This window comes from Oncorhynchus clarkii, chromosome 4 (genome assembly GCF_045791955.1).
Source record: "Oncorhynchus clarkii lewisi isolate Uvic-CL-2024 chromosome 4, UVic_Ocla_1.0, whole genome shotgun sequence".
Classification (NCBI taxonomy): domain Eukaryota; kingdom Metazoa; phylum Chordata; class Actinopteri; order Salmoniformes; family Salmonidae; genus Oncorhynchus; species Oncorhynchus clarkii.
The window spans coordinates 71619129-71645021 of record NC_092150.1 but is presented as its reverse complement, the minus strand read 5'-3'; the positions used below and the strand labels follow the sequence as shown (position 1 = coordinate 71645021).

General features: G+C 41.5%; 4 protein-coding genes across 5 annotated transcripts in view; 1 reads left to right on the top strand and 3 right to left on the bottom strand.

Moving 5' to 3' along the window:
- Nucleotides 1-2254: 2254 nt before the first annotated feature.
- LOC139407228 (uncharacterized) lies at nt 2255-9803 on the bottom strand. The gene is made up of 6 exons (XM_071150817.1): nt 9640-9803; nt 6750-6835; nt 6492-6650; nt 6233-6303; nt 5704-5826; nt 2255-5242 (listed from the first exon to the last, which is right to left on the bottom strand). The coding sequence occupies exons 2-6, from the start codon at nt 6833-6835 to the stop codon at nt 5124-5126; spliced, it is 558 nt and encodes a 185-aa protein (XP_071006918.1). The 5' UTR covers nt 9640-9803; the 3' UTR covers nt 2255-5123.
- A 1095-nt stretch (nt 9804-10898) lies between these two features.
- On the bottom strand, nt 10899-11378 carry LOC139407825 (mesogenin 1). Its single transcript, XM_071151691.1, has one exon. It carries the CDS (start codon nt 11376-11378, stop codon nt 10899-10901), a length of 480 nt encoding a protein of 159 aa, XP_071007792.1.
- Nucleotides 11379-13273: 1895 nt separating this feature from the next.
- On the bottom strand, nt 13274-21186 carry LOC139407255 (flap endonuclease GEN homolog 1). Its single transcript, XM_071150873.1, has 13 exons — nt 20883-21186; nt 20420-20621; nt 20007-20183; nt 19710-19820; nt 19518-19591; nt 18013-18098; nt 17398-17548; nt 17215-17251; nt 17022-17102; nt 16757-16887; nt 16571-16632; nt 15701-15841; nt 13274-15093 (listed from the first exon to the last, which is right to left on the bottom strand). The coding sequence occupies exons 1-13, from the start codon at nt 21041-21043 to the stop codon at nt 13577-13579; spliced, it is 2931 nt and encodes a 976-aa protein (XP_071006974.1). The 5' UTR covers nt 21044-21186; the 3' UTR covers nt 13274-13576.
- Nucleotides 21187-21197: 11 nt separating this feature from the next.
- LOC139407251 (structural maintenance of chromosomes protein 6) overlaps nt 21198-25893 on the top strand; it is an 18707-nt gene continuing 14011 nt past the window's right edge. Inside the window, exons 1-7 of one of the 2 annotated variants that reach the window (XM_071150864.1) lie at nt 21198-21467; nt 21892-22030; nt 24185-24302; nt 24528-24633; nt 25026-25162; nt 25388-25449; nt 25557-25637. In XM_071150864.1, coding sequence (XP_071006965.1) covers nt 21905-22030; nt 24185-24302; nt 24528-24633; nt 25026-25162; nt 25388-25449; nt 25557-25637 — 630 coding nt within the window. In that variant the 5' untranslated portion in view covers nt 21198-21467; nt 21892-21904. The remainder of the gene's footprint in view (nt 21468-21891; nt 22031-24184; nt 24303-24527; nt 24634-25025; nt 25163-25387; nt 25450-25556; nt 25638-25893) is intronic. The other variant, XM_071150865.1, reaches the window with a different exon arrangement.

Genomic DNA, 25893 nt, shown 5'->3' with positions numbered 1-25893 from the left:
TGCAGTGCGACACATTTCCTTTGCATAGAGTTGATAAAGGCTGTTGATTGTGGCCTGTGGAATGTTTTCCCACTTCAATGGCTGTGCGAAGTTGCTGGATATTGCCGGAATCTGGAACACGCTGTCGTACACGTAGATCCAGAGCATCCCAAACATGCTCAAACATGTCTTGTGAATATGCAGGCCAGGAATTGTGTGCAGATCCTTGCGACATGGGGCTGTGCATTACCATGCTGAAACATGAGGTGATGGCAGCAGATGAATGGCATGACAATAGGCCTCTGGATCTCGTCACAGTACCTCTGTGCATTCAAATTGCCATCGATAAAATGCAATTGTGTTCGTTGTCCGTAGCTTATGCAGGTCCATACAATAACCCCACTGCCACCATGGGGCACTCAGTTCACAACGTTGACATCAGCAAACCGGTCACCCACATGACTTCATACACGTCATCTGCAGTTGGGATGCCGGTTGGATGTAATGCCAAATTCGCTACAATGATGTTGGAGGCGGCTTATGATAGAGAAATTAACATTCAATTCTCTAGCAACAGCTCTGGTGGACATTCCTGCAGTCAACATGCTAATTGCATGCTCCCTCAAAACTTGAGACATCTGTGGCATTGTGTTGTGTGACAAAACTGCATATTTTAGCGTGGCATTTTATTGTCCCCAGCACAAGGTGCACCTGTGTAATGATGAGGTGGATGGATTATCCTCGCTTAGGAGAAATGCTCACTAACAGAGATGTAAACACATTTGTACATAACATTTGAGAAAAATAAGATTTATTTTGTGTATTGCACATTTCTGGGATCTTTTATTTCAGCTCATGAAACATGGGACCAACACTTTACATGATGCGTTTATATTTTGTTAAATGCAGTATAAAATAGTATAATCTAAACCGCTGTGAATATACTTTCCAAAACCCAAAATATTGTTTCAACTGTTTTAAGCTCATGTACAAAACCAAAAGTAAAAGACACAAAAACAACATTTAAGAACGGGAAGGATAGAAATAGCTCACATAGAACAACAGCTCTACTGCTTCTTGGACTTGCTTTCAAGTAGACTGATAGATTTATAACTCACATTTCTATGTGAATTTGTAATCGCCCAAAAAGTTACATATTGCCACTTGACCAATAACAAAGTGAGTTCCAAAGCTCTTCCAATAACAGCTAGTTTTAAGTTTCCCATCCCCACTCAGTCCACTCCCAGACAGTCCTAGCAAAATTCTTGCTTGAGAAATAGTTTTTGCTAAAAAGCTATTTTTGTCAATTTGAATGGAAATCTATTACAGTAAGGTACTTAATTGTTACCCAGAAATAATTTAACATTGACATAAAAACGTCTGCTTTGGGCCTTTAAATAATCTATAGAGGATTGGGTCATTACAATTATGCTGAGCCGCAGGGCACCGGGTAATGGCCTGTCACGTCATCGAGCGAAAGCGGGGAGGGAGGAGCGCCATTCTCAAATCGAACAATAATCTGTGCCGCTCTGTCATTTTGTCAACAAGGCAGCATGGTGCATCGTCCAGAAACATACATATTTTCCATAAAATAAATGTTTGATTTTTCTAACTATTTTTCATTGGGATGGCAGATAAATCCTTTTTATCCAAAGCGATCACTTTTGCATGGGAAATCCCAGAATCCTACTAATTACTACACGTGATTAATTACGTCACGAAGTTTCGAGCCGATTGCGCCGTGGGTTTTGAACAGGGCACCTGGCTCACGCCCGGGAGGCAGCCGGTTACTAATCCCATTAAATCTTCTTTCAGCCGATGCTAAACATGCCTACACGGCCGCGATTAATCGACTCCCCCATTGACTGAATGTAACAATCAACACTTAACAAAACCCACTTAAACCCTGTAATTTACATATGGTAATCATTATTACCATAATTATCAAATTGACTAAGAACATACCTTAGTTTATGGCTCTTTGTGTGCTTCAGTGTCCTTTATGTACATTCATGTTTGGATGTAAGATATACCATAGCGTTGTACCTAAAAAAAGGCAATTCATTACTGTATTACAAAATAAATCTAAAGACAACAGAAACAATAGGCAATGTTCTCCCTTTTCCTTTCTGCCTCACCTGCTTCAAAAGAATGTAGATTGACCACGGTTTCCAGACTTTCTCTCCATTTCCATCCTGTAAAAGAGAATCTCCAAGATTCAAAGGGAGGGAGGGGAGGGATTTGGAGTCCAAATTTAGGGGGGGGGGGGGATTCTTGGGGTCTGCTGAATCCCCAATCTGGAGACAACAACAGTCAGTCTGTCATCATCACTGTTAAAAGCAGAGGGGATTCCAAAGGAAGACTGGGAGAGAGGGCAGCAGAGAAGCACTGGTTCATAGGAAGGGGATAGAGATGTACAGAGGGGGAAAGGTGCAACACCTGCCTACTGTTTTTTTCTGAAGCAGTGTGTCACAGGAGGTTGGTGGCACCTTAATTGGGGAGGACAGGCTCGTAGTAATGGCTGGAGCAGAATTAGTGGAATGTTATTAAATACATCAAACACATGGTTTCCATGGTTTCCATGTGCATGGTGCCATTCCATCCGCTCCATTCCAGACATTATTATGAGCCATCCTCCCCTCATCAGCCTCCACTGTTGTGTGTGTACTGGATTAGATGCTGCGCGGTCCTGCTCTGTGTCTACATGACTCATTGAGTATGCACTTTTTCTGCTTTTCAGAAGTAATGCCATATGCTTATTTTGTCAGCAGTATGTCCTGTTCATTAATAATAAATGTCTATCCATATGATTACATATATTCATTATCTTTCTCTCTAACTGTCTGCATTACCTTTGCATTGTATCTAGGCATTGTATCATGTAAAAACTACAAAGTCAGCATAAATCCATAACAACTGGATTATTCACTTTATTTGTAATATCTGTGTGTTTATCATCTTTAATGACTCGAAGGGTGGCACCAGTAAAACAGTGTTTATTAGATAACAATATGCTGATAATAAACTGTGCTTGATCTCATTTGAGTTTCAAGTGTACTGTATGTATGAGGTCGGTGTTCCACCTTTACATGCAACTGCAACAGACTGGGGTAGATTAACTAATGACAATCAAGAGAGAACAAATATTTTATGTAAAATGTTTATCAAAGATATAGAACAGTGGGTTGTGCTTGTGTCACTCAATCCCTTGTCCTCCTCTGGGATCTATGGTAGTAGATGCTAAAGCATGTTCTACATTGTGAATTTGGCCGATTACAACTCCTATGGGGGATAATGTCCTCCTTTTAAACAGACTACCATTGGAATTCTGTCTGGAAGTTGTTATTGATACGGAGGAAACATTTCAGTACGGTATATTTCTAGAGTGGAATGTCCGTTGGTCAAATCTCACCTGGTCGGGTTTGTTGGCTCATTCAGAGTGTTCCATGTGTAAAAGTCATTTCTACCGCATATAGTGCTCTTCAGAATAACATTACTGCATAGTTGCACTGCTTTCTCAAGTCAATTATGGTGTGCATTATTGTAGCTTTCAGCCCTCAGCGTGACTATAACATATTTTTATTTCTGTGTGATCATTTCCAAACTCTCCTGACCCATTTTTACAGTTAAGACTTTCCCATACGAGTTCTTGGTCCTCCAATTTCATCTTAGCAAATATGACAACGTGACCTTACATTCATGTCAAGGTATGCATCAGTGTTGCATTATATATGTGTATGTGTGCAGCAAAAATATAAATTGCATTAAAACTGATTCAACAAAAATTCATTCATAATGTGCTGTTTGTGTTTCAGTGATAACTCAGCAATTGTCTGAGTGGTACCATTACCATAACAACAGCAGTCTAGCCACTGTGTAACTTTGTGTAACTTTATAGTATAATAACATTGTTGTCCATTCTCTTTATTAAATTACAGTCATGTTGTGTCAAGTTGACTCTCAGACTTGGACTTTAAAAAAACAATAAAAAGAGCAGTTCAGTTAAGTTTTACTTTTATTTTTGTCCTTCACGACTACGTCATAGTTGTTACTGTTTTCCAAAAGTACATCCACAAATCCACAAAGTTATGTCAGTTACAGTAAGTATAACGTATGATAACACTTCAAAACTTAACACACTGAATAGCAAGTATCTTAGACTAAACTGAAGCAATTACTTGTTTCGTAATTTGCTTTCAAATATACTGTAAATGCTGCTAGTATATATACTATATATTTATTATATTATTTCAATATAATATTAATTTAAGTTCTTTAGTCATTCCACAATATAGATTGCTGAACACAAACATGAATTGTTCCAAATAGCAATATGCATTAACTTAAAATAGCTGCACATGAATCATATAAAAATGTCACGTAAAATAATCATGAATACTTGACATGAAAAATATTGTCTTTTCACTTAAGAATGTGTACGTGAGTCTAAACAGCTTTTGCTGTAGTGGTGTACTGCTTGGTGAAGTTGTAATACAAAAGTATATCCATGTAACAAACGGGAAAGTTAGGGAGGTCCAAGGTGTAAGAAACTAGTGCTAGTAACTGGTGCTTGAGGGCTGTTGCACATTGCTTTCTTTTTTCTTTCTTTCTTTCTTTCTTTTTTCTTTCTTTCTTTCTTTCTTTCTTTCTTTCTCTTTCTTTCTCTCCTTCTTTTCTTTCTCACTCACACACAATGTGTAATTTCTCTTTTTATTAGGGTCAGATATTCCTTAAAGTTCACAGAGTGACCACCACAAGACCACATGACATCTAAGGGATTTGAATATCAACATTTATCATCCCTTTGGGACTCTTTTTTTTTTTTTTATCATATTTTTATTCTCTCAATACTATACAACTTTGTCCTAATACCAAGAGCACATTTTTTTCTAATAACAAAAGTTACAATGAAAGTGAGAATGCCTTTTTGTACTGTTAAGGTCTGAGGCATTTAAGTGTCCACTTGTTGATTCACATCTTCTCCTCTGGTATACGATATCAATATCCAGATATTTGGCTACAGGTTGTTTCATAAGGATGTTTAAAAAGGGGTCTTCTTTTTATGACACATATTAAGGTGCTCTTAGCTCAGTTTAGCCACCCCAGCCCAGTAGGCTCGCTGCTATAGGCTGTAAAGCTCTCTGTTACTGTATTATTTTTGGGCAGGCTGCGTTAAAACCGTCGGCCACCAGGGGGCCCTGGCCACCTCTGGCCTCTGCCAGGTGGGGGATGATGAGGAGGAGAAGCTGGTCCATTGTGGTAGCTGTGTAAAAGGATAAAATCACACATTGGATTCTCGTGCTCTGCCACCAGGGTGTACACTCTGATAGCAGTGTGTACCCCCTCTCATCTCTTCCACTGCACTGGAGGGTCTCCCCCTTTCAGCTACTCACTGTGTTGATCACAAATCTCTTTCATGCACTATTTAATACTGTGGGTCCAAAACTTTGAGCAGTGTTTAAGATTTACGAGGATTTATTCATGTTTCCTTAACCTTTTTTTCCCATTGTTATTCACCATTTGATGCTATTTGATTAACCGTACCATTGCTAAGCGCGAAGAAGATTAAATGTGATTCACATCAATTGAGAAAAAGAGTTTGGAAAATTAGAGGGCATAGGGAAGAAAAAGGAGACAAGCTGTATGTGTTATAACAGAGCTGTAGAGAAGGAGGGAGGGAGGAATGGAGTGAGTGGTTGATGTACATGTTAATAAACATCTTACCCTCTGGGGCCCCTGGGGTGGAAGTGGCGTGGGGGTCCGGGGGACATGCCTCTTCCTCTGGGGTGTGGGGGGTGCCCTCTAAAACCAGGGTGGCCCAGGGGGGGAGGCGGAGGGGGGCCGTGTCTATGGTGGGAAGGGTTCAGTGATTTCAAGAGCAAGTTAAAAACACCAACTAACACCAAGGACATTATATGATTTGATTTATGATTGTTTATCAATAATGAACTGATGAACACTCTTGATAACATTGTGGATGGCAACTTATCTACTGAATGACTCGTATGTGGCTATACTGGTAGGCTTTACCTGTGCATTGGTGGGTAGGGGCCTCTCAGGTGCATGGGTGGGGGTGGAGGAGGACCCATGCCCATAGGTCCGCCTCTCCCTATAGGACCTCCCCTTCCCATAGGACCACCCCTCCCCATAGGACCACCCCTCCCCATCGGACCGCCCCTCCCCATCGGACCGCCCCTCCCCATCGGACCGCCCCTCCCCATCAGACCGCCCCTCCCCATAGGCCCGGCCCTACCCATCAGAGCGACCCTCCCTCCTCTCCTGCCCCTCATGTCTGGGTACGGCCGCATCCTCCCCATCCCTCTCCTGCAGGCATATAGAGGCATCATGGGAGAATGAGTCATTTGGTGTGAGTCAGACGCATTGGGGAAAAACAATAGAAATGTGAAAATGTATTCCAGAAATAGCATGTGAATACCTGTCATTCATTCAGCTCCCTGGCTTTGACACAACACTGATACCATCCCATGCATACAGAAGCATCAGTTCCTTACCTCATGGGTCCAAACCCATTCATGTCCCCACCCCGTCCTCTATCCCCCCTGCCTCGTTCGGGTGGGCCAAATCCTTTCATCATAAGGCCCCGTCCACCATGCATGCGTCCTCGACCAATCCGGAACCCCTGGCCACGCCCTTTGAACCCACCACGACCCCTGTCGAGATGAAGAAAGGGACATACTGTAGTGTTACATTCTACATGGTAATGATGACTGATCAATAGCAGCCTGAGAAGATCTAGTCACATGACCAACCTGGATTTGTTTTCTGATATGGGCTCCTCAGATGCATTTTGGGAAGTTTCTGTGTTGTCCGTCACCTGCTCTGTATCTGCATCCATCTGATAACACAAGGAAAGAAAGACATAATATGTAGTGGATTACAAAGCAATGGTTACCACAGTCTTCTTTGAAGGAAATTTGGTTACACTGTCTTAAACGCTGCTTCAAAGATCTTTAAGACTGTCATAACAGTGACATGACAGTTGTTATAACAGTTAGAACCGCTGATGTTAACTTACAAGCATAGTCACGACATGGATAGCTGTACAGTATATCTAGGTTTGCGTAAAGTTCAACATTTCAACCTGAGCTGGAAGCTTAGCCTTGAGCTGAGCCTATGACCTCTCCTCACATGGGATGTAATACACAGATGCCCCATACATTCTGGGTATGTTATACATTATACAACCTATCGTAATTTTGATATTGTGTGTAAATCGATCGTACAACAACACTTTTAGGACGTCATCGCCTTTAAGCTGTCATGTAATCTACCATCTGTTCAGAGTGACAGCCTTTTAACATGTTCAAATTAGGTCACATGTCGATAGGCCACACAAGCTTCTACACAATAGAGACCCTACAGGAGTCTCACACATTATTAAACTATTGTAACTGAAGCGGTGATTTCAACACTGTTGTTGGGAGGAATAGAATTTCTAAAGGATGGAAATAGAAAATACATGCTTGCTAAATACATACCTCTTCATCATCTTAAAAAATTATTACTACAAAGGAAATGTTACTGTATGTTACTAAACTGTATTTTTGTTGGGTTTTTAATTTGACAGAACATGTGTTGGAATATGAAATATTTGAAGCAACACACAGACCACAACAACGTCCTGTTTAATTATGTAAATGAACCTTTGAGTCAGCCAAATAACAATATAAGAGGCAAAAAACAATGCATGAAACATTATTGTATATTTCTGTCTGCTAAGTCACATTTGAGAGTTATAACTAACAGATTTCAGTGAATGAAGAAATCACGATGACACTGGAGGAAGAAAAAAGGACAAACTGATTTTTTTCAGTACTAAAACTAAATAAATAAGTGAAAAGATCAATTAAGTGTTGCCTACAGCTACAAGGTAATCAAGCATGATGTGGACAAATGTCAGCTTCTCTCTTAGATCTGAAGATGGGGAGAGGCGGACTGATTAGCAACAGTACACAGTACAGCACAAGAGCATTCTGGGTAACTTATGACATGATGAGTTACCAGGATCCATGTTCAGTATAGCAGAGAAACCCCCAATACTAAGACTTTGATTAAAGGTTATTAGATATCTAGATATCCATACTAAGGCTTGTGTTTATGGACTTTGGGGGAGTAAAGAGCTTGAAAGTTCCCTACTTCAGTCGTGATCCCTTTCAGTCAATGGTTGAAACCTAAACCTGGACATTCGTAGAGAGAGTGCCAGTTTATGGCTGGGCAGAGTTGTGCATTGACTGACTGAGCCTGCACAAACGAACACAGAGAGAGTGAATCCTAAGCCAATGAGAGCTTTAGGAGTTAGGCACGGTGGCTGCATGGAGTGAAGCTGGGGCCAAAGCTGGCGGTCGTGAGAGATTATTTATAGTGCCAAGGCCTGGGCCTATTGTAAAATGTAGCACTTGCACCCTTGCAAGGCTGGAGTGGGGGAAAGGCATGAGTGGGGGATGGGGTAGGCTATGGGGCAGAAGACAGGGGGTATACATTTTGGGGCGGCAGGGTAGCTAGCCTAGTGGTTAGAGCGTACTAGTGGACTAGTAACCGGAAGGTTGCAAGTTCAAATCCCCGAGCTGACAATCTGTCGTTCTGCCCCTGAACAGGCAGTTAACCCACTGTTCCTAGGCCGTCATTGAAAATAAGAATTTGTTTTTAACTGACTTGCCTAGTTAAATAAAAATACACACACCACAACACAGCTGATGGACAATCCACATGCCTGGAGTGCCAGAACAGCCTGCACCAACATACCTCAAGGAGGCAAGATGTGGGGTCTTTCTGTCCAGAAGCTTGTGATATACTGTGGCAATTGTGGGAGATATAAAGCTGATAATCATGGAGTTTCTGATTTATTTGTGTGGAAATTCATCCCAATATCTTATAAATTCTTCATTAATCTGTTAATCTATATCCTGCAAACACAAATGATATCCAGCATCAAAATTACATTACATCAGTTATTCAGCATTTAACTTCAGGTTATGGACACCTATGGAAACAACATTTGTCAATTCAATACTAGCAGTTCAATGATTATAATTCATTACCCCTCAAAATAACTGCCACAGGTCAATAAACATGGTGTTATTTCCAACAATAGCCTACATAACTGGTTGTCATTGTTTACATGCAATAGGAGGCTATGTCCTGACAAACGTCATGGAAATAAACTAAACATAGCTGCAGCTGATTACAAATGCCATTACCTACACCCACAACCATCGAGACTGTGACCATGAGAATCTAATATTAATCGAAGGTTAATGTTTTATTTTTGCGTCCTACTGGAAAATGTGTATAGCCTTTATTTATTTATTTGAAATAGTGCACAATGTTCCTTCTGCACGACTTCACAAACTCAAAAAGCACTGTACCATCATCTGTGGAAAGCTCACATCACTTGGTGCTTTGGTGAGGATATAAACAGGGAAATATCCTCCATTTATCAACAAAAGCTGATTAAAAAGTCGGCTACCTTTCTCATGTCTATAATCGTTCCTTCGATAAGGTTGTCTGAATCACAGTTATAACGAAACAGATAGGTGCAGTGGTTGTTCAAATCTGGATGGAAATATTAGATAAATACTGAGGTCTGGAATTAATAAATAGAATGATGTTGCTGTAAAATATGCAGAAGCAATGGCTTACCTTAGAAGACTATTGAGGTCCAGAAATACAACTAAATATAGATACTTACTCTAAATAAAAAGAAAATATAAAAAGATTTGCAAATAAAACATAAAAAAAAATATTATCTATACCCTATCCCTGTATTTCGATTTGAAATGGCGGCATCAGCGGAACCGATTACATCTAAGGCTCAGATTTTTTGGCAAGAATACGTTGTAGCGAGAGTCACGCCCACAGGAAATAGAGTCGCTTTCTGATTGGCTAAACCCGCTGTCCTTGTAATACCCGTTTTGGAATTTGCATCTAGTTATTGGTAGAGGAAACATTTATATTTCCAACCAATGTTTGGTGAAATGTACAGAAAGCTAAGACTAAAGATTAGATATACACTGAGTATAACAAACATTAGGAACATTAGGAACACCTTCCTAACATTGAATTGCACCCCCCCCCCCCCTCTTTTTGTCCTCAGAGCAGCTACACGGGAAACTATTGAGCATGAAAAACTGAGCAGCGTTGCAGTTCTTGACACAAAACACTTGACACTTACATTTTGTGTCATGCCCATTCACCCTCTGAATGGCACACATACACAATCCATGTCTCAATTGTCTCAAGGCTTGAAAAGCCTTATTTAACCTGTACCCCCCCCCCCCCCCCATTAATCTCCACTGACTGAAGTGGATTTATCAAGTGACATCAATAAGGGATCATAACTTTCAGCTGGATTCACCTGTTCCGTTTACGTCATGGAAAGAGCAGGTGTTCTTAATGTTTTGTATCGTCAGTGTATGTCATGCAGACCTATGCTTTGCCTGTGTCATTTGACAAAAACATTGCAAATATATAGGACAATATTGGCATAATACTAACCTCAAATATATGTTTGAAACCTCTCCATAGTATTTGAAGATGATGGACATCACAGAGTTAAAAGAAAATAACATTAATCTGTCCCCAAACGTACATGTTGTATATAATGTTTGTTTAATTCATGTCAATAATGTAAAACAAGAATAGCCTATTCACATACAAGAAAATTACATGGTCAAGTCAAGTCCCCACATAATAACAATTATTTACATCAGATGAGGGGCAGAACAATTCTAAATACAATATGAGAAATTAAGTTATCATCCACAATGCACCAATATCAAAATGAACAAACCAAAAATAGTTTTCCAAACACAAAAGGTTTGACAATGGTCCACACCTAATACCAAATAGTTTGGCCCCGTTACGCATCATTTAAAACGTGGCCATCTTTCAGCACATCATTACGCGTGGTTGAGGATGTCCGAAAGTTCATTTATATATTCAATGGTGTATTTGAGAGTTTGAATTTTGGTCAGAGGTTGTCCCCTTTTACTGTAATCTGGAGGCAAGTAGTCGCGGAGCTGGTGCAAAGCTTCTGCTAGGCTCCTCATTCGCATCTTCTCCCTCTCGCTCGCCTTCATGCGTCTCTTGGTCGACATCTTCGGTTTGATTTGTTTCAACGTTGCGCACGGGATTGGGCTGTGTCCTGTTAAACCATAGGATACATTTCCGAATCTCTGATGCCCAGTTGAGCTTGAGGACATCTCGGGCGAAGAGCACATTGAATCGAATGATGATTCTGGTGATGTGGATTCAAGAGAATCATGCCCGTTCCCAAAAGCCCTTTCCTGCGTCTTCCAATCCCATTCAGAAAGCATTTTTGAGGTAACAACTTCAATGTCACAATCCATGTTAGCAATATCCTCAGACACGCTCTCCATACTGTGACCTCGATGATAGGCTATTCGGGCAGCTCCGTGGAGAGCAAATTCTGAAAAGCGGTTTGGGAAACCGTTTTATATGGACTCAGCTCTCTGTGGTTTATGAGTTCACAGCTGAAGCGAAAGTTCAAAGAAAACTCAAGTGCTAAAATGTGACTTACCCGAAGGACGTCGTTCGTTGTCACCGAGGTGCCAATAAGGTGAAATAGACGGATAATGTGTAACAGAATGAAAAATAATTAGATTTTCTTTTGTGTGAAATGGCTCTTTAGATGGGCACGACAACAATTATCAGTTTGATGTGATCTCTCTAATGAAGGAATGAAAGGAGATTGTTACATCTGGGCTTTTCACACCTCATTAACAGGATGGGCAACGTGTGTCTAGGTGTACTCCAAATTCTAGAAGATAAACAGACAAAGACTTTTTTTTATATACTGAACAAAAATATAAAAAGGCAACATGTCAAGTGTTGGTCCCATGTTTCATGAGCTGAAATAAAATATCCCAGAATTTTTCGAAATGCACAAAAGGCTTATTTCCCTCAAATTCTGTGCACACATTTGTTTAAATTCCTTTTAGCGAACATTTCTCCTTTGCCAAGATAATCCCTCCACTTGACAGGTGTGGCATATCAAGAAACTGATTAAACAGCATGGTAATTACACAGGTGCACCTTGTGCTGGGGACAGCAACAGGCCACTCTAAAATGTGCAGTTTTGTTACACAACACAATGCCACAGATGTCTCAAGTTTTGAGGAAGCGTGCAATTGGCATGCTGACTGCAGGAATGTCCACTCGAGCTGTTGCCATAGAATGTTAATTTCTCTACCAAAAGCCGCCTCCAGCATTGTTTTAGAGAATTTGGCAGTATGCCCAACTGCCCTCACAACCACAGACCACATGTAACCATGCCAGCCCAGGACCTCCTTCACCTGCAGGGTTATTTGAGACGAGCCACCCAGACAGCTGATGAAACATCTGGAGTATTTCTGTCTATATAATAGAGCCCCTTTCTGGGGAACTTATTCTGATTGGCTGGGCCTGGTTCCCAAGTGGGTGGGCCTATGCCCTCCCAGGTCCACCCATGGCTGCGCTCCTGCCCAGTCATTTGAAATCCATAGATTAGGGCCTGATGAATTTATTTAAATTGACTGATTTCCTTATATGAACTGTAACTCAGTAAAATCGTAGAAATGGTTGCATGTTGCGTTTACATTTTTGTTAAGTATATAACGGTGCTAATGTGTCTGTGTGAGGTAGACAATGACAGATAGAAAGTGAAACCTGAAAGAAACATAATTTTTACGCAACGTGAAGCTAAATCTTCAGAGAATAACTAAGTAAATGTTTAGAAATTACTTATATTTGTCCATTAGGAGGAAGTATTATCAACAAATTAGCCTAGCCAATAAAGTCCTGCTGTCTGAAATCGATGCATGCCAATACGCACGAGCAAGGAGGATGCAGCTGTCATCAGGGCTGAGTAAAACACACTAACCTGGCAGCTCTTTCATGTCTGAATAGGTGTGTAACGGCTCACTAATGATCAAGGGGGAGCAAAACGTGCCAGGTCATAAAACCGCGCTCTACTGCTGGTGGGTCACTGACGGGCGAGAACCTTTGCGCCCCTCTGCCTGCTATAGGAAGCAACACGTCGGGAAGTTTATGTGGTTATTAGTACGGTGATGCTACTTTCATTCGCTTACAAAAGCTCGACCTTTGCGCAAACGAAGGTATAAAAGTTATTGTACCTTTATTTGGTCAATGATTGTCTCTTCCATTTGGAGAGCCTTGTTGTCCAAACTTACATTTTGTGCATTTGCATCAGTACCTTAGTAGTCCAATCATTACATGAGAGCTGTGGAATATTCAAAATAAATACAGAAAAACATTGAAAAGTATAGGGTTTTATAAAAATAAAACATTATCACAGAACATGAGCATTTCTACATGCCCTCTCCCTAACTGCATGAGTAAAATATTTCTCCATCTCCTACTGTAAGTCCATTAAAGATATAGCAGCAGAAAACTACAATTGTGTGCATAGAAGACAAAAGGAAAGGCCAATATCAAAGGTTAAAAATACACTTACTGAACAAACTAGATAAAGTTGTGATAGAATACTATTAAATAATAATATTAGGAAATAGTATTTCTTTTTTTCTGTCCTAACACCTCTGGTATATCACATCACTCATTTCAGGAACTTCAGCTTCACCCTCTCTGCCAATGGCAGTGGGCTCTTGCTGCAAATCACTGAGTCATCACCATCAGACATAGTCACTGGGGAAACGGGGCTTGGAATGAACACAATGTCATCATCAACTCTAATTGGATGAACATCCTGGCACTTCCCTATGGTAGACACAGAGCTGCCTCGTATTGGTTGTTCACCCATACTGGCAGACATAGCTCTAGGCCTGAGGGGCTGGGCTGTCACTGTGTCCCAGGCTGCCTTTGTAGAGGTGCTGGGTTTGGAGGTGGGTTTCAGTGAGTAGTCTGTGAGGTATTGGCACCTGTGCCTGCTTTTGGGTTTGACTTTGGCCCTGCTCTGCCCTCCTCCCCGACACTGGTTCACTGTGTCACTGTCCTCACTCGATGAACACACTCTGGCACACACACTCTTCTTGGTTTCTTGATGTGACTTCATGTTCCTGTCATCCCGACCAGGCTGTGTGTCGCTAGGTTCAGAGTGGCTCCTTTGTGGCAGAGCGGAAGAAGATGATATGGCCTTCTTTACGAATCTGTACTTCTGTGGAGGCTTTGGTTCACCGGCACCATGTTGTTTAGCCCCTTGTGTTTGTGTTGCTGTTACTGGGCCTGTTTGTGTTGCTGTGACTGGGCTTGTTTGTGTTGAGTTCAATGAGATAGGTTTTGAGATGTGATGAGCAGGTTGAGGCTTATGGAGCAATGCAATGCTCTGGTCCTTATCAACAAGTGTGGCTTTCTTGCCATACACCAGCGGCTGTTCTGATGGCTTGGAAGCATTGCTGCTTTTAATGGGTATCAGTGCCATTGGCTTGGGGCCACTGTTGTTAGAATCAATTAAATCAGGGGGTGCTGCTGACTGGGAGTTTACGTGTATGATGGTGACGTCATCATTGTCCGCCATGTTCACAGACTTGCATGTGTTTCTCATTAGGACCCTGTCCCTCAGCGAACACTCTGCATAACATGGCCCTGGTACGGCCTCTGCTGCTCTGAGATCAGTAGAGGGGCCCAGTTTTGTGATCCTTTCTTCAACACTATCATTTGTGGTTTGGAGTGACTTGGGGTCAGTGGCAGTGCGAGCGCCAACAGCCTGTGGGGGCGGGGAGGACGTGAATGACTGAGACTCCCAGTCGATGTCACTCAGGTGAAGAGCATCCATCACCACGGAAACAGACGGAGAGGAGGCCGCTGCTTCTGGAATCTTCCCAGAGGAAGTGAAAGACGGAGGTGACATCACTTCCTGTATCTGAGCTCCAAGACGTACTTCTAAGCGGGGATGGTCTTTACCAGGATCCAGATGCTTTTTTGGAGACTCTGACTCTGGACCCTCCAGGACCCACACTGAGTTGTTACTTGTTGTAATGGTCAGTGCTGCTGCCACGGCAGAGGGTTGTTGGGTGTTGTTGTCAGCAATGGAACTGTGCAAAGACATCTTGGCCAGGAGGTCAGAAACATCACAGTGATCCGAAGGCTTGTCTTTCTTACCCTTTGGTTTCTTCTCTGAAAATAAAATGCATAAAATATAAGAGACAAAATGGCTAGATACAAAATCCACCATAATAGTGTCTCCTCAAGTCCAAGTACCCTTGGTTGGGGCTACCCAGTCTACTGTGGGAACCCCTGCTCTACAGCTCTGAGCTACAGGGGGAGCCAGCCCCAACCTGTCTAAAGTGACAGCAGCTCCTGTGTGACAGACACCTCTGGTGCATCAAAGCCTTGATGTGAGGGAGCGGAGCTGCCATACTCTGCATGTCCAGGTGTCAGAGGCCCTATAAGAGAGACTCTGAAAAACATCGCAAAGCTCCAGGTGCCTTTGATCCACACCCTGTCTGAGCTAAGTAGTGAGCAGTCGTTGGGCCTGTTAAGTTTAGGGGCGTCCCGTTTCTCCCCAAGGACAAATTGAATACGGTTTTAAAAACAAGGTATAATTTGACCTCAATAAAGTATATCAATATGTTATTGTCAGTCAATATCAGATCAGAATGTCAATCATTTAAAATGAATTAACATTCATTGTATTTTCATATCAATAACATAAGGTTATTTAATCTGAATTAAATGTAAGCAGAATATATTATGTTCTCCAGCCATAATATGTTGACCTTACTCTTGGTCTTGTTCTCAGCCTTCTCCCTGAGGTACAGCTCCACCACATGTGGGTAGGCCAGGCGGAACAGAGCCTCTTCCTCCACCGTCCTCACCTCGTCCTGACTGTCCTCAGGGTGGTCCTCAGAAAACACATAGTGATCTGCAGGGAGGATATCATGGAGGAAACAAAATGACATTTTTTTTACAGACAAAAAAATATGTGAAACATTTCAAACATTAAAATTTGACCCACTCTTTTGTGTAAAATGTATCGTCTGCTGAATCACCATACAGATGCCAACCCCACCCCCCTCAAAATAATAATAATAATACGGATTTGGGGATGGTATTTCAATAGTTAGCTCAGGCCCATAGAGGACTGAAATATCAGCTGAAGTTGTTAGTGGGACACACACACACACACACACACACACACACACTTTGATATGACAGTTTTCCCAGCCCGGAAGGAAGCCATTTTAGCACCTGATGGTGTTGTGGCTGTTCTGTCACCTCTACCCCCCTCTGAACCCCACCTCACAACAAGTCACTAACAGACAACATGGAGACAGGCAGAGAAGGCCAGGTTTAAAGAGACTCTGCATAGGTCAACACAAGACTATCACCCCAATCCTTACTGACGCAACTCTGATGTCATAACAGGAATACAGTACATCAAACAGGTACATGGTAATAAGAGGTTTGGAAAAGTGTGATTCAGTTGGCTTGGAGAGTACAATACAAAAAAACACAGGAACTATCATAGAACAATAACAATGGGGGCAATGATGATAATATAAAGAGAAGGAACATCCCTCATTCATAAACATACCATTTTTTGAAAATGGAAGGCTTCATAGGAAGGACTGTTTCATTTGTTCAAACTGACCTGGCTTACTCCAGATGATTTCAAAGCTGGCGATTGCATTCCTTACTCTTGGCTTCCATATACTGTTAACAGGGAGGATTTTAAAATACAATTGAACATGTATTATTGTGACACATTTATAGCCACAGTGAGTAACTTCCATTTTTACACTCAAAGAGGTCCATTGGAGTGTGAATTGGACCGTACCGTAGAGGTTTTATCAGAGACGACGTCGCTCTTCCATGTTTTCTGTTCATCAGCTCAGTGTACGTCATCAGGACCAGAACCTTCTCACTGGTATAGTGTTTAGGCCACAACATCTTATTGTACGCAAAGTTCTGGATCACAAAACACAAAAAAATATATTACTAGTTATTTGACTAAGAGATAAATTAGGCAATACATGATTTATTAATTGCATCTGTTAAGAATGACCACTTATTTTAATCAAAGTACATTGTTGAATGACTACCTGCATTAATAGCATGTTCGGTTTCCTCCATTTGAAATTGTGGACAGGCTTGTCTTTGTCTACCAGAAATTCATTTATGATCTGAAATGCAAAATGTCCATACATGAAATGACATCCTTATCTTGGCTTGTATACTTTACACATGATATTACACAGATTCAATAACTTAAGATAATAACTGTATTTACTTTACCTCTGTAAAAGGGAATTTATCACTTGCCAGTGTTTTCCTGAAAACAAATCAACACCATATTCAGATATGTAAAGGAACAATGAATGTTTGTTCCCCCTTTTAATTCAAATCAATAAGCAATATTGTAATCTATGAATGTGTATATTATAGGAATGAGTGAATTTGGTGCAAACATGGTCTCACTTCCTGATGCTGGCATCTGTTGAAGAGGCCTGTCGTGTCTGCTCACAGCAGTGCCAGTGACAAGGACACTGGTAGTCATAGTCTTGAGGCTCACAGAAGTGCTTGCTGTCACACAACACACAGCCACTGCGCTCGTGAGCCTTGGCTGACCCTGAGAGAGAAGGAGAAAGAGATAAAAGAGTATGATGAGAAAGAGAGAGAATGAAGAGAGTGTGATAGAGAAGAACATAACAATGGTAATAGTTTATTAGGATATGGTTAGTAACCGAAAAGGGAGTGACAGACAAAATCAGAGGTCAATTCAGGGTGACTGGACTGATAGGCTACAGCCACAGATAATCATAGCAGATACCTTTGATCAACCATACAGAGACATTTAATACTGATCTCGACTAAGTACACTAACTGTAATTTGGCGCTACAATGCTGAAGACGTATTAGCAAACTAAAGCGTCTCACATGTAAGTGCCTTCATCATCACAGTATTTTAGTTGGTCTTAATCAACCACATGCGAGTCGCGTCATCCCGGGAAACCCCTCCCCACCCTCCTGATTTACACTTCTTATCAGGACAAGGGGCTAAAGTGAGTTTGACGGAGGGCCAAAGTAACTCACCAGGATGGCAACACAAATGGCAGTGAGGGACCTTCTTTAGGACCCACTCTGGCGCAACCACGCCCTCCTCCCTCCACTGGCTGAATCTGTCATGAAAGAGGATACGGTACAGGATAGGCATAGACTGTTATATCATATACAGTGGGGCAAAAAAGTATTTAGTCAGCCACCAATTGTGCAAGTTCTCCCACTTAAAAAGATGAGAGAGGCCTGTAATTTTTATCATAGGTACACTTCAACTATGACCGACAAAAAATCCAGAAAATCACATTGTAGGATTTTTTATGAATTTATTTGCAAATTATGGTGGAAAATAAGTATTTGGTCAATAACAAAAGTTTCTCTCAATACTTTGTTATATACCCTTTGTTGGCAATGACAGAGGTCAAACGTTTTCTGTAAGTCTTCACAAGGTTTTCACACACTGTTGCTGGTATTTTGGCCCATTCCTCCATGCAGATCTCCTCTAGAGCAATGATGTTTTGGGGCTGTTGCTGGGCAACACAGACTTTCAACTCCCTCCAAAGATTTTCTATGGGGTTGAGATCTGGAGACTGGCTAGGCAACTCCAGGACCTTGAAATGCTTCTTCTCTGCAGGCCATTCACTAGGTCCCCCCCATGTGGTTCTGGTATTTTTGCTCACCGTTCTTGTGATAATTTTGACCCCACGGGGTGAGATCTTGCGTGGAGCCCCAGATCGAGGGAGATTATCAGGGGTCTTGTATGTCTTCCATTTCCTAATAATTGCTCTCACAGTTGATTTCTTCAAACCAAGCTGCTTACCTACTGCAGATTCAGTCTTCCCAGCCTGGTGCAGATCTACAATTTTGTTTCTGGTGTCCTTTGACAGCTCTTTGGTCTTGGCCATAGTGGAGTTTGGAGTGTGACTGTTTGAGGTTGTGGACAGGTGTCTTTTATACTGATAACAACTTCAAACAGGTGACATTAATACAGGTAACGAGTGGAGGACAGAGGAGACTCTTAAAGAAGAAGTTACCGGTCTGTGAGAGCCAGAAATCTTGCTTGTTTGTAGGTGACCAAATACTTATTTTCCACCATAATTTGCAAATAAATTCATTAAAAATCCTACAATGTGATTTTCTGGATTTTTTTTCTCATTTTGTCTGTCATATTTGAAGTGTACCTATGAAGAAAATTACAGGCCTCTCATCTTTTTAAGTGGGAGAACTTGCACAATTGGTGGCTGACTAGATACTTTTTTGCCCCACTGTACATGTTTGCATAAGACCTCATCACCATTCTGTATTGTCGCCTCATATAAAACATTTGATCTCAAATCCAAAATGCTAAAGTATTGAACCAAAATAAAAGTTATAGCTTCACTGTCCAAATAAATACATATGGGAGTGTACATGTTTGCATAAGACCTAGTTAAAACTACTGGATTACAGACTGTTTATGTTTCTCTATTTGTCTCTCCACTTTTTAATCAGTGTGCTGGAGGGTGAAAGAAAAATAATGTTTAATATTTTTAGTTTCTTACCGTTGTAAAAGTGTTTGCCCTTTCAGTGTCTGTATGAGTTTTAGAGCTTGCTCTTTCCCAACTCCTGGTATACCCTTGTAGTAAGAAAACAAAACATGGCATAGTAACAAAAACAAAAAAGTAATTTTGTATATATGCGTGTTTTCACCCCTAGAAGCCGATCTAGACATTAGCAGTCCCCCTCCCCCATACCTTAGGAATATAATCACAGCCCAGAAGGATGGCCAGACCCACGAGTGTCTCCCTGGCTAGCTGCAGCTCTGTCTCCACCCTAGAAGTCCTGTAACAATCCACCTGTGGATCCTACAACAGCGGGAATGATACAGCAGGGATTATTTTCTTGAGCATTCAGACAACAGAAACCTACAAGTACAGCATTTAGAGATTGGTTCATTAACTAAATCATAAGTTTGAATACTTCTCAATTCAATGTCACACCCCTTACAAATGAGATGTTACATACCTAATTGAAATAAACAAACGCATTACCTTGGTGTTCATGTTGAAGTTTCTGTAGACAGTTTGTGCTCCGTAGAGAAAAGCGTCCCCATCGTTGGTGATGCAGCCGTCCACCAGGCCCTGGGCATCCAGAAAGGCACACATGGCCTCGGCCTCCCCTGCCGCTGTCACCCAGGGGACACCCAGACAGTCCAGCATCTCTGCACACTGGAGGGAAGAGAGAGATGGGTAGTGGGTGCACACAGATTATCTCTTAAAAACACATGCATAATACTTACTTATGCCTCTCTACACATGTTGTATGGATACGAAGCTACACACACAGCCACTCAGAAAGACACACACACACACACACACACACAGCTTTAATTCAATGAGGGTGATAAATGCCACTACTTCTCAACAACTGCATCTGACTGATGCACATCATCCCAGCCACCCACCTCTCTCAGCACAGCATTGAAGCGACCCCTGTTGGTGGTCTTTGCAGTTTGTTTTTTAGGGGCTGACTTGTCGAACCCCCCAAATCTCATGTCTGTCCTCTTGCTCATGGTCTCTGCTTTGAGTTTGGGGGCCTCTCCCTCCATGACAAAAACTAGCTTTACCCCCATCAGTGTGAGAGAGGAAACTCTGAAAAACAGATTCCTGAAAGAGAGTAATAATATCCATAATTCTCATTACAGAGTGTTGTTGTTCCTCTGCATAAAAGGGATTTAATTTTGAAACAGCAGACCATTAGTAAGTCGCCCGATTGATGTATCTTGCACATATATAGTGCAAATGAGTAATAAGGTCGGCTGTTTCAGATACATAATGTGAAATAGGATCAGGTTTGAATGCCTATGCCTCAGTGTCAGAGTTTAATTTAAAAAAACATGTGCATTTGGCAATTTCTGCACATATTACCGGAGGTGAGGTTTGGTGACTTTCCCCATCATTGCTTGGACGTGCTGGGCCTCGCAGACCCACAGGCTAAGGTCCACGGCCAGGGTCTTTCCGGTGAGGCTGTACAACGGCACCGACTCCCGAACCGGTCCCAGAATGGACCACAGGTCGTGCACACCCATCGCGCAAATCGTTGTTTACCTTTTTAATAAGTAAAAAGTAAAAAAATGATAAATGTGCAGTATTTCACAAGAAATGCAATTTGTTGATCACTTAGTTCTTTAATTTAGCAGCACTTCCTGCTAAAACAAACACGCTTCTGAATCCAACCTCCTTACTTCCGGTGGTAGTGTCAGCGAATGAACACGCGAGACGACATCGATGGCGCAGCACGCTGCTGTCCTTCATTTTTTTGACGTTGCGCGCGGAATCCAGTGAACAGCTGAGTGGATAACGTCACTTTACATACAAGCTGTATGTCTTTCGATATCTAGCTACCTCCAAAATTCGCCGATAAGCATTGCATAGCTAGCTACCAAAGTCACTTTTGTGGATATGTTTATTTAAAAACTTTGCCTGCTCATTTACCGACAGAGGTCTTCACAGGTAAGAATTGATTTGTTAGCAAACGTTAGCTAGTTAACGTTACCGGGTTGCTAGTTCGCTAGCTAATTCATAGAGAATGATAGAGTCCTCTAGTGGCCAAAATTCCATTTTAGCATTGGGGCAGCGCCTCCACCATTTTAATGTTGTCAACCGGGTGGGACTTCCAACTTTATTGGCTGATCCCTCCTGGTAACCCTTTTGGAGTCATGTCCAATCAGGTTCATCAGGAGGGTTCAGCCAATCGTGAAGAATACAATAATCTACTTTAAATCTCACAAACACAAAGATGAGTCCTCTATCTATCTCTATGAGCTAATATTAGTAACTTACTAGCTAGCTAAGTGTAGCTAACGTTAGCAAAGAAGTTCTAGCTAGTTAACTGTTACATTTCTGACGATGGTTTTCTAATGTCTGTGTTATACAGGGTGTATAAGAAGATGTCTAAGAGGAAGAGCAACTCAATTGGAGAGAGCCCACACAAGAGAGTCAGATCCACAGAGGTTCATGATGAAGATAATGAAGTGGGTCCCAGCCAACCCCCTGTGCCACTAGGATCGCATACGGTATCTAAGTTAGCTACTGTACATTTAATTGATTTGAGACCTTTATAAGAGTAGACTGGAGTTGTCACTGTCAGTCTAGGGTTGTGCTCATGTGCGGTATCCAGATTGTTATACCTTCATACAGTGCCGTTCCTGTACCAAAACAAGGGGCGCTATTTCTTTCCTAATGTAAAAATTAAAAAAAAACGAACAAATTTAGACAGCAGGGATCTTGGCCGTCTCAGCTGTAACCAAGAAACTTGACCTTGCCATCTAGCTACTTAGCTAACAAGTTATCAAACTAAATGCATAGCTGCAGCCCTGATCTGGTTAATTTATTTGGCACATCTTAGTTAACTTATAGTTTTTTATTTAACCTTTATTTAACTTTATTAGTTATAAGCAGTGGCGTTGCCACGGTACAGTGCATTCGGAAAGTATTTAGACCCCTTGACTTTTTCCACATTTGTTACATTACAGCCTTAGTCTAAAACTGATTAAATATATTGTTTTCCTCATCAATCTACACACAATACCCCATAATGACAAAGCAAGAACAGGTTTTTAGAAATGTATGTTTAAAAAAAACAGGAAATATACATTTACATAAGTATTTAGACCCTTTACTCAGTACTTTGTTGAAGCACCTTTGGCAGCGATTGCAGCCTCGAGTCTTCTTGGGTATGGCGCTGCAAGCTTGGCACACCTGTATTTAGGGAGTTTCTCCCATTCTTCTCTGCAGATCCTCTCAAGCTCTGTCAGTTTGGATGGGGAGCGTCGCCGCAAAGCTATTTTCAGGTCTCCAGAGATGTTCGATTGGGTTCAAGTCTGGACTCCGGCTGGGCCATTCAAGGACATTCAGAGACTTGTCCCGAAGCCACTCCTGTGTTGTTTTGGCTGTGTGCTTAGGGTCGTTTCTCCTGTTGGAAGGTGAACCTTCACCCCAGTCTAAGGTCCTGAGCACTGTCAGGTTTTCATCAAGGATCTCTCAGTACTTTGCTCCGTTCATCTTTGCCTCGATCTTGACTGGTCTCCCAGTCCCTGCCGCTGAAAAACATTCCCACAGCATGATGCTTCCACCACCATGCTTCACCATAGGGATGGTGCCAGGTTTCCTCCAGACGTGACGTTTGGCACTCAGGCCAAAGAGTTCAATCTTGGTTTCATCAGACCAGTGAATCTTGTTTGTCATGGTCAGAAAGTCCTAGGTGCCTTTTGGCAAACTCTAAAGCTGGCTTTCATGTGCCTTTTACTGGAGCTCTCTCATAGTGACCAGCGGGTTCTTGGTCACCTCCCTGACCAAGGCCCTTCTCCCCTATTTGCTCAGTTTTGACAGGTGGCCAGCTCTATGAAGAGTCTTGTTGGTTCCAAACTTCTTCCATTTAAGAATGATGGTCACTGTGTTCTTGGGGACCTTCAATGCTGCAGAAATGTTTTGGTAACCTTCCTCAGATCTGTGCCTTGACACAATCCTGTCTCAGAGCTCTATGGACAATTCCTTTGACCTCATCATTTGATTTCTGCTCTGACATGCACAGTCAACTGTGAGACCTTATATAGACAGGTGTGTGCCTTTCCAAATCACGTCCAACCAATTGAATTTACCACAGGTAGACTCCAATCAAGTTGTAGAAACATCTCAAGGATGATCATTGGAAACAGGATGCACCTGAGCTCAATTTCCAGTCTCATAGCAAGGGTTCTGAATACTTATGTAAATAAGGTATTTCTGGGTATTATTTTTAATAAATGTGCAATAATTACAAAAAACTGTTTTCGCTTTTTCATTATGGGATATTGTGTGTAGATTGAGGAATTGTTTTAATTTAATCCCTTTTAGAATAGGGCTGTAATATAACAAAATGTTTAAAAGGGGGAAGGGGTCTGAATACTTTACGAATGCACTGTATATACTGTATACTGCCCAAGCCTAGTTGTAATTTATTGTTGTGATTTGAAATATGTCAGGCAAATTGAGCCTATTTCATTCTCAATTTGCCTGACATATTTCAGTCACAACAGCAGGAGTGACGACACTGACAGTCTGCAGAATCTGCTATTATATCTTTTATTAAAAGGGAAATAATCAATGACCTGATGTAACTGAAACCTTACTGTGCCTCCATATTAAAACATTAGGATTTACTGTTACATCTTTGCTTTGTCTTGTTGCAGACTGTTGGAGAGGTGGGCATAGTGGAGAGCATCTCCCTGAAGAACTTTATGTGCCACTCTCTGCTGGGGCCATTTGCGTTTGGGTCCAATGTCAACTTTGTTGTCGGCAACAATGGAAGTGAGTTCCACCACTTCTTCTTCCTGACTCTTAAAACAATTTTTATTTTTTTATTTTTTTTTACTCTCAAGATGGTTTAATTGTTGACTGATTATAGATTGTTTGTATAGTGTCTCCACCTGTTACTCTATCGCATGTTTTTTTCAGTATTGATCCAATGATGATGCTCTAAGATTTCAGTGCTGTGGTTCTGTGTCTGATATTGTGTTTCTAAACGACGGACAGGTGGAAAGAGTGCTGTCCTCACAGCTCTTATGGTGGGCCTGGGAGGGAAAGCTACAACCACAAACAGAGGGTCCTCCCTGAAGGGATTTGTGAAGGAAGGAGAGAGGTACTCATGTTCCCTGATTGTATTTACACACTCCCTTGTCTTTGGGGACTATTTCTGCCTTGAAAGACTGGTTCCAGATGTCTGTTGGAAGCATGGTCACTTACCTCAGGCAGTAAACCTTTGTAAATGGAGATTAGTGTTAACATACATCTGGCATCCTTGCAAGAGTAACTATTATTTCCCTTAGGAATTTCCATACAATAAAACGTGTCGCAAGAGATTCAAGAGTTTGTGACAAACCGTAAATGTCAGTGGCTACAGACTTCCCGCTCCCTAATGTGTTAACTATGCCATCTGCCCCATTTTAATAATGCATGTGAAAGTGCCAAGTTTATCCTACTGTCATATATGAGTAATATTGCAACCCTGTTTGTGTCCCTCTGCTCTCCCAGTTCAGCTGATGTCTCCATAACACTGCGTAACAAGGGCAGGGATGCCTACAAGCCAGAAGTGTTCGGCCAGGCTATCATAGTAGACCTCAAGATAACCCGTGAGGGCATGAGGACCTACAAGCTCAAGAGCAAAGCAGGTAATTAATGTAATAAGAATGTATGGCTTAACACTCTGTAAATGGGCCCTTCATTCAAACACGCCTATGGATCTGAGATATGTGCCTGACACTTTAGTGCAAAACACCCTTTAAAATCAATCTACATAGTTTATTCTGGATCTTAACATTAGGCTATATTTCAAAAAGTGATTCACTGAACAGTAGATGTAGTATGAGCACATAATAATGTACTTTGTCTTGCAGGTCATCTTGTGTCTGCGAAGAAGGATGAACTTTTGGCCATTCTGGATCACTTTAACATCCAGGTACTTCAACTTCTGTTGACCCCCTGCAAGACTGTATGAAAAGATGGGAAACACTTGCTGTGATAAATAACTATTGATTTATTTTGTATAATCATTATTTTCCAAAGGTGGATAACCCTGTATCTATGCTAACTCAAGAGATGAGCAAGCACTTTCTGCACTCCAAAGGAGAAGGGGATAAGTACAGAGTCAGTTTGATATACTTGAATATTTTCATTTATGAAATTCTGTATTTGTGGAGGACATGGTGTAAATTAAGGTAATAGCATGCATCTTGCCAGCCTTGGTTGCAGGTATCAAATCTCTGTAACGTCTTATTTCTGCATTCTCAGGAAGTGGTTAAATGTCAGTCTGGTTTTCAGTGTCAAATAGCATGAGGGTGAAAGAGCTCAATGTAGGCCTACCTTTTAGGATTGTTCTTACCTTGTTAGTGACTAAGTGTTT

Excerpts from the sequence above, each read along its gene's own strand:
- LOC139407228 (XM_071150817.1), bottom strand. The coding sequence starts at position 6,835 with ATGGATGCAGATACAGAGCAGGTGACGGACAACACAGAAACTTCCCAA. Across the intron at positions 6,651-6,749 it reads ATATCAGAAAACAAATCCAG|GGGTCGTGGTGGGTTCAAAG; the intron begins GTTGGTCATGTG and ends TCATCTCGACAG. Across the intron at positions 5,243-5,703 it reads CACCCCAGGGGCCCCAGAGG|CTACCACAATGGACCAGCTT; the intron begins GTAAGATGTTTA and ends CCTTTTACACAG.
- LOC139407825 (XM_071151691.1), bottom strand. The coding sequence starts at position 11,378 with ATGGAGAGCGTGTCTGAGGATATTGCTAACATGGATTGTGACATTGAA.
- LOC139407255 (XM_071150873.1), bottom strand. The coding sequence starts at position 21,043 with ATGGGTGTGCACGACCTGTGGTCCATTCTGGGACCGGTTCGGGAGTCG. Across the intron at positions 17,549-18,012 it reads CCATTTGTGTTGCCATCCTG|GGTCAGCCAAGGCTCACGAG; the intron begins GTGAGTTACTTT and ends CTTCTCTCTCAG. Across the intron at positions 15,842-16,570 it reads AATCATCTGGAGTAAGCCAG|ATCACTATGTGTTTTCTGAG; the intron begins GTCAGTTTGAAC and ends TCCTCCCTGCAG.